At 54.8% G+C, this 8,145-nt stretch overlaps 1 protein-coding gene across 1 annotated transcript; it reads left to right on the plus strand.

Annotated features, from left to right (window-relative positions):
• Positions 1-940: 940 nt before the first annotated feature.
• Positions 941-5,480, plus strand: GUITHDRAFT_142070 (hypothetical protein; the record flags this gene model as incomplete). The annotated part of the gene is given in 14 exon segments (XM_005828302.1): positions 941-1,465; positions 2,045-2,745; positions 2,793-3,324; positions 3,374-3,430; positions 3,483-3,571; positions 3,614-3,675; positions 3,719-3,851; positions 4,015-4,067; positions 4,119-4,424; positions 4,469-4,539; positions 4,921-4,974; positions 5,145-5,282; positions 5,351-5,394; positions 5,414-5,480. The coding sequence occupies 14 exon segments, from the start codon at positions 941-943 to the stop codon at positions 5,478-5,480; spliced, it is 2,832 nt and encodes a 943-aa protein (XP_005828359.1).
• Positions 5,481-8,145: the final 2,665 nt, after the last annotated feature.

Consider the following 8,145-nt stretch of genomic DNA (forward strand, 5'->3'; position numbering starts at 1 on the left):
TAGATGATCGGCCAAAGATTAAAGTCATCACCGATTAGTCACAGACACAGCCATCAAGGAGTCATCATCAGGTTCCCTCAGGACAAGTCGGGCAAGCCCTGTCTTACCTCATCTGATCTATGTAGAACTCTTCGAGAGGAGTGAAATTCGGGAGTTGAGGAGGAGTCGTGGTGGTGGTGGACGACGACGAGGAGAACGAAGAGGAGGAGGAGGAGGAGGAGGAGGAGGGTACGTGTACTTCACAGAGTGTGTGGAGGGTGCGAGTTCAAAAGGCGGACAAGGGGGAGGCGGTGCAGATGGCCAAAGGGGGAAAAGAGAAGCGTTGATGGATGAGAAGGGGTGGTTCAATGGGTTGCAAGGAGGGGTGGGGGGTGGCTAGAAGAGCAACGGTTCGAAACGATGCGAAATCAACCTGAAATCGAACATAGGTCTTTTAGTAATGATGACAGATTTAGCTGGCCAAAATAGAACCAAAGGATATAAAGTTGCAGCTCTTCGAGACGTTGATAGAATCCCTCTACTGCAAATCACGTCCCTCTACTTCAAAATCACGTACCCAGTACCCCTCCAATGCCCCTTGTTTGCCCCTCTCTCGCCATCCCGACGGTTTTACTACTGACAATCGCAGTTATGAAATGACGTGGTTTTACATCTTTTCCCGTGACGACGGATAACTGTATCCGTGATTGAAGTAAAACAGCATCGCTTGCCCAAAGGAGCCAGCTAACAAGGGTGGCGTCTCGTGCGGATCAGCAAGTACGGGGTCCTTCTAGTCACAAAACATCGTCAAATATGGGGTAGGGTCATACAGTGCAGGGGTATGTAAGGGTAGTTGATTGCCCCGCTTGCCATATCTCCTCCCTTCGTCCCCCCAACGCGATTTAAATCCCCCACTCTCTGTCACTCCCCCACTAAACTGCCTCCTCCTCTCCCACGCGCCATGAGTCCTCAACCGATGAACATGACTCCCTCTGCCGATCATAGCGAGCTCTCTCTTCCTGACAACTCCCCTTCCCATCACGCCATCGCCCTCCAGTTCTCCTCCCTCAAGCTCCTCTCCGCTCAGCCTCACATCCCCTATGATGCCTCCTCCAGCGACCAGGACTCCCCTATGTCCGACGTCTCTGAGGACGAGGACGCGAGCTCCTGCCCTGTGCAGCCACGCAAGCCCATCCCCTCCGCTCATCGGGGACGTCGCGTCCACCGTCGACTCCTCAGGACCAGGTCGTCCGGGACCCTCAGCCCCAAGCGGACCATCGCCAAGCCTCGCTTCTACTCCTCCCGGCCTGCGGGGAGGATAGGCGTCTCCTCCTCGGAGTCCTCCTCGGAGTCAGAGACCTCGCAGTCCGACTCGGACGAGGAGGAGCGGATGAAGGAGGCGGCAGGGGCCTTCGCGGGAGCAGGCTTCATGCCGTTGGGGATGATGTCGCTCATGTGCAAGTCAGGGAGCAAGCGGCACTTTGAGGTCGCCAAGCGAGTGTCGATGATGAAGCAAGGCTAAGGACGGGAGGACGACCCGGGCTAGACGTCTGGTCGCCTCTCTTGTTAACTGTAGTGTACAGCGATAGCAGTTTTGACGTGATCGTGTAATGAAACCTCCTGCCATCACTGCTTGCCTACTCCTTTGCGACAGAGCTCGTGATGGCGACCACGTCGTTGAGGTCGGACGAGAAGTTGACGCCTCCGAACACAAGAACCTCTCCCTCTCCTCCCGTCGTCACGGTTGTAGCACTGTGAGCGAACCTTGCCAGCGTTTTGACGGAGCACATGTCAAAGTTGTTTGGTGGACTTGTGGTTTGACAAAATTATGCAGAGATGAGTTGACCTTGTGGCAAGACAGGCTTAGCTGAGTACCGAGTTTGATGCACGAGGAACAAGGGTTGAGGGGCACATGGGAGATAGACAGCAGGCTAAGATCTGAAATGCAAGCATCTGCCTGTAAGAGACAACTAGCTCCAGACTAGCTCCTGGACTAGCTCCTGGACCAGCTCCTGGACCAGCTCCTGGACCAGCTACTGGACTAGCTCCTGGACTAGCTCGGCAGCCGCCGGCTCTGCCGACTGCCGCGGACTCGACCGCAAATTCTGGTCAACCGGCTATGGTGGTTACCCCCCAGTCACATTTGATGGAAAGGTCGACAGGGCGGAGGATGGAGGGAGCGTATGAGCATGCCATGGCGGCGATGCGCTTGTCGAGCATGCAGGACGAGCCGACCAAGGCTCCTCCTCATGCTCAGCGCGCTGCGCACGTGTTTGCTGTCACCCGCCATGTCTCCAAAGCTGTCTCTCTGCCGCACTCCAACCAGCTGACGGCTCTACCATGCTCACTTGAAGCTGAGTTCCCGTCAGTCAACGCCGAAGAATATGCTCAGAGCAGGAGGGCTGAGAGAGGATACGAGGCCTGCCAGGGACGGGCGATGAACGTCATGCACGTCTCTTCTGCTGCTGCTTTTCCGCTGAGGAGAGAGACTAGGGAAAGGTTGTCATCGCACAACCAAGAGCAGCTGTCGCGGATACAGCAGGAGAAGGAGGAACGGCGAGTGAAGATGGTGACTGAAGCTCTTCTTGCCATGGAAGAACCAAGCAGACAGGAGATGCAGCGCGTTTTGACCCCGAAAGAGAAAGATCTCATTGCATTCTACAACCCCAACCAAGTGGATTCGATTGACTCCAAGGGAATATGCGCAGAGCTGGCTAACAAGTTCTCCATCTCTGAGCAGGAGGTCCTGGACATCTGGCAGAGCAGGTTGAGTGTCTATTCATCATGTCCTCTCCGCTGATACACCTCCTCAGAAAGCTTGACACCTGGAAGACAAGCGGTACACCCCCGATGCTAGGAGGATTTCTCTTTGAGGGAGACAAGGCATTAGAGAAAGAGCTGACGAGCAAGAACTACAAGATGAATGTTCTAACTTCTTCCGATGACATAGACAAGGCGGTCAGTCATAAGCGTGAGCACAAGAAGGAGTTCAAGTATCCGAAGCATGTGCTGATGAACCTGCGAGCTCAACGACTGGTCAGAGTCGTCTGCGACATGGGTCGACCTCCTTCGCTTGCTTGCCTGCACGTCAGTGTGATCGAAGCAAGCAATCTTCCCGTCCCCCATGGCTTCGCGAACTTCTGGAACGTGGAGAGCATCAGTCCGTTCGTCAGGGTCAGCCTGGACTTGCACCAAGACGACAGGATGGAGAGGAGGAGCATCGACACGTCTGTCATCACGCAGGAGAAGATGAGGCCGTTCTCTCGATCTGCAACCAACCCTCTCTTCTATCAGACATGTTGCTTTGAGAACATCCCTCCCATCATCGCCGGCGAAGTTCAGCATGTGAGTTCTTGTGACCTATCAAGGTGTCGGCATATCATAGTGTCTTCAGGAGCTGAAGGTTGAAGTCTTCAACAAGGAGATATTTCAAGATTCTCCTCTGGCTGACGTGAGAGATGTTCAACCGCTTCATCTGCCTGCTCAACTCGATTCGAACGCAGGTTGTCATCCCCCTGCAAAGGCTGTGCGACGAAGCGAATCGACCAGTTGAGCAATGGCTGACGTTGGCCAGCAATGAGATGGTGGAAAGGTGATGTTTCAGTGCTGTGACGTGATGGTGAGTTCATTGCAGAGAGCCGAGGATTCTTCTTGTGTTGTGGTTCAACCCGATGTACACCGAGAAGCGATCAGAAGGTTTTTGTGACTCTTGCTTGAAAACAAGATGATAGCCTCGTAGATTTCGGGGATGTAGTCCCGACGGCGATGAGAGAGATTTTTCCCGATGATGCTGATCGTCTCAATGCTGCTGCTGTGCAGATGCAGGGAGAGGAGGAACCTTCTCCAGAAGATTCACAAGACCCACTTGAGAGGTGAGTGTGGTATGCAGTCGCTCTCTCTATATGACTGTCTGGTGTTGTTTCCAGCGTTCTTAGGATGACTCAGTCGTACAATCAAGAAGATGCAGTTGTTTCTCGGTGCTGCCTTTGTTTGCTTTGAATGACACGTCCAACCAGCTGACGACTGTCGTTGTAGAGGTGAAAACGTTCACAAGTTGGAGGACATAGAGCAGCTCGTTGAGCCCCAACGTGAGAGGCAAGTTGATGGTCTTGTCTGCTGTAGTTTATGCTGACTTGAAGACCAAAGACTGGTGGATGGTCAGGAGGAAGGTAGAGGAGAGCAGGAGGAGAAGGAGGAGGAGAAGGAGGAGGCGAAGGAGGAGGAGGAGGAGGCGAAGGAGGCGAAGGAGGAGAAGGAGGAGGAGGAGGAGGAGGAGGAGGAGAACGAGGAGGAGAAGGAGGAGGAGAAGGAGGAGAAGGACAAGGAGAAGAGTAGGATGGAAGAGGAGTGGAACAAGATGGAGGGAGGGGAGAAGGAGAAGGAGGAAACATGGAGGAAGACAGTGAACGAGCTGATCATCACGAGAAATCACATGGAAGTTGCGAGTAAGTTTTGAGAGATTGAGCGATCGGTATGAGCTACATGGCAGAACGACTTGATCTTGCAAGATGGATGAGCAGCAAAGAATGGGAGAAGTTTATCGGACTTGCTTACTCGCAGGTTGCTGCTGCTGCTGCTGCTGCTGCTGCTGCTGCTGCTGCTGCTGCTGCTGCTGCTGCTGCTGCTGCTGCTGCTGCTGCTGGTGCTGCTGCTGGTGCTGCTGGTGCTGCTGCTGCTGCTGCTGCTGCTGCTGCTGCTGCTGCTGCTGCTGCTGCTGCTGCTGCTGCTGCTGCTGCTGCTGCTGCTGCTGCTGCTGCTGCTGCTGCTTCGGCTGCTGTTGTTATTGATGTTGCTGTTGCTGCTGCTGTTAATGCTGCTGGTGTTGCGTTGTTGTTGATGACGATGTTGATATTGCTGCTGCTGCTGCTTCTATTGATCACGATCAGTTTCACATGACGATGTAGATCGTGTTGGTGATGTTCGTGACTGGTTTCGTTTCAGCATGAGACCTCTCTATCACTCCAGTTTCTTCCTGGAGCCAGAAAGTTCCTCAAGGTGAATTTGCGTTCTCCTCCTCCTCTTTCTCCTCCTCTTTCTCCTCCTCTTTCTCCTCCTCCTCTTTCTCCTCTTCCTCCTTCCCCTCGTCCTCTTCATATCGCTCTCCTCCTTCCCCTCGTCATCTTCTTGTCTTCTCCTTCCCCTGTCTGTCTGACGCGCTTCCTCAGGCTCTTTCTCGCAATGGCTTCCGTGTCTCGCTCGTCTGTCAGGCCGACGAGGATCTTGCGGCTTTTATCAGTGCAATGCTGAGGAAAACAACCTCCTCCCTCTCATCCTCCCTTCTCGTGCTCTCCTCCTTCTTCCTTGTGCCCTCCTTCCCCCTTCCGCTCCTTCCTCTTCCTCTCTCCCTCCTTCTTCTCTGCTCCTCTGTCAGTCTTTCCTGTCCCCGTCTCCTTGTCTTCGTTGGGTTCTCGCCAGGTGATGAGGGCATGAGCAGGTCTGCGGACTTGGTTGGAGAAGGAAAGGCAGTCGAGGACAAGAACCTGTTCTTCGTGCGAAAGTGAGGAGAAACAATGCTTGAGAGACTGCGAGAGAGGAAGAGGAAGAGGAAGAGGAAGAGGAAGAGGAAGAGGAAGAGGAAGAGGAAGAGGAAGAGGGAGAGGGAGAGGGAGAGGGAGAGGGAGAGGGAGAGGGAGAGGGAGAGGAAGAGGCAGAGCAGAGGAAGAGGAAGAGGAAGAGGAAGAGGGAGAGGGAGAGGGAGAGGGAGAGGGAGAGGGAGAGGAGGAGGAGGAGGAGGAGGAGGAGGAGGAGGAGGAAGGATCAAGATGAGGGGGAGAAGGGAAGGTACGAGAAGTTTGTCTAATGTTGGCACAAGCGAGGAGGAGAGAAGAAGTCTGGTGGGCCGGATGAATCGATTTACTCATGTGCTCGACGATGACTGGAGAGCCTTAAAGATGTGAAACCTCGCCTTCTCCTCTCCCTCCTCTCTCCCCCCCCTCTCCCTCTTATCCTCTCCCTTCTCCCTCTCCTCCTCTCTTTCTCTTCTCCCTTTCTCTCCTCCTCTCCCTCCTTCTCTTCTTACCTCTCTCCCTCCTCTCCTCTCCTTTACTCCTCCCCTTCCTCCCCTCCTCTCCTCTCTCTCCTTTCTCCTTCTATCTCGTCCGCTTCCTCCTCCTTCTTTTCACCCACTCCTCTTCTTCCTCCTCTTCCTCCTTACTTCTCTCTCTAATTTCTACTCAGGTTCTCGCATCTCTCTCAGAATCTCCTCCTCCTCAACCCGAAACCTGTTCGTCTGCTCTTCTGCTCCTCTAGTTGACATGCCGCGTAGGAAGACAAAGCTGCATACAAACTAGACGAGATGATCTGGAAGACCTTCAGGACAAAAGTTGGTCCTCTTTCACCTCCCCTGCCTGCCTCCTCTCCTTCCTGTCCCCTCCCCTCCTCTCTTGTCCTCCCCTCCTCTCTTGTCCTCCCCTCCTCTCTTGTCCTCCCCTCCTCCTCTTCCCCTCACACATTCTCAGGTGCTCTTTGACGTGCAGCGACTTGGAAGCTTGCAAGTGAAGTTGCAGGAGGATCAGAAAAACAAGAGGAAGCTCGACGAGCTTGAGCTTAAAGTCTCTCCTCCCATCCTCGCATCCTCCCATCCTCTCATCCTCTCATCTCCTCCCGTTGCACTCCTCTCTCTTCGCTTATCTTTCTGATCATTCTTGTTTCTTTCCTCCTCCTCTCCTGTTCCCGGCGTTCTGGTGCCTGTTGCCCCCTCCCTCTGGCTCCTCCCTCTTGCTCCGCTCTCTGCTCCCTTCCCCTTCTCCTTATTCTTCGCCGTCCTCACGCAGCACTCCAGGAGTTTGAGGAGCTGGAAAGTGAAGTACTGGCCAACATCTCAGCGTTGTACGAGGTTAAAGAGGAGGAGGAGGAGGAGGAGGAGGAGGAGGAGGAGGAGGGAGGAAGTCAACTTGTTCCTGCAGGAGCCCTCTGCTCTTCTTTGCATGCTCACCGATCGAGACGAGGCGGCAGAAGCAGTCGACGAGTACGAACTGCTGCTGCTGCTGCTGCTGCTGCTGCTGCTGCTGGTGCTGCTGCTGCTGCTGCTGTGCTGCTGCTGCTGCTGCTGCTGCTGCTGCTGCTGCTGCTGGTGCTGCTGGTGCTGCTGGTGCTGGTGCTGCTGGTGCTGCTGCTGCTGCTGCTGCTGCTGCTGGTGCTGCTGCTGCTGCTGCTGCTGCTGGTGCTGGTGCTGGTGCTGCTGGTGCTGCTGGTGCTGCTGGTGCTGCTGGTGCTGCTGCTGCTGCTGCTGCTGCTGGTGCTGCTGCTGCTGCTGCTGGTGCTGGTGCTGGTGCTGCTGCTGCTGCTGCTGTAGTAACGGCTGGGCAGGGGAGCAGAATGGGAAGAAGTTGCTCGTCTGATGAAGTTGGAGGGGTTCGAGATTTCGGTCGATGCACAAGAGGAGAAGGAGGAGGAGGAGGAGGAGGAGGAGAGCCCTGACTGCGGCAAGCTTGAGGTTCCCGTTACTTATCTCTTCCTCCTGTGCTGTTTCTTCTTCTCCTCCCCTCCACCTTTCTGCTCTTCTACTTGTCTTGCTTCGATTGTCCTCCTCCTGCCTGGTGTTGTGATTGATCGCATCACTCCGCTCCTCTCTCGCTCGCTTCTCTCGCTCAGTCGGTTGAGCAGGCTCTCCTTCAGTCGCAGATTCCTCCTTTCTTCCCGCTCTCTCCTACCCTACAGCAACAGATCTCTCCTCAGAACAGGTGAGTGCTCCTGCAACCAAGATCGCATCCTCGTCCTCGTCCTCGTCCTCGTCCTCGTCCTCATCCTCGTCCTTGTCCTCGTCCTCGTCCTCGTCCTCGTCCTCGTCCTCGTCCTCGTTGATTTTGTTGCTTCCTCCTCACATACCCTCACAGCGTCCTCATGGATATGCGAATGGCCCAGTGGAAAGCAGGTAAGCTCCTCTATCTCTCACTCCCTCCTCCCCCTCCTCCTCCCCTCTCCCCGTCGACGGATCATCGACGGTTTCCCGAGTCGTATTCCTCTGTTCTCACATCGTGCAGGCCTCGTGAATATAATTTCTTCGGGGAGAGGACTCGACTTCGCCGGTGGAAGATTTAAGAGGATCAGGAGGAGGACGACCAGGATCAGGAGCAATTCAAGAACAATGGGTGGTAAGGGTAGCAACGGTTACTCGGCCCCCTATGGATGGGGTGGGTCCAATCCATGGGGGTACTGTCGGTCAAA

Source organism: Guillardia theta (genome assembly GCF_000315625.1).
Source record: "Guillardia theta CCMP2712 unplaced genomic scaffold GUITHscaffold_60, whole genome shotgun sequence".
In the NCBI taxonomy this organism is placed as follows: Eukaryota; class Cryptophyceae; order Pyrenomonadales; family Geminigeraceae; genus Guillardia; species Guillardia theta.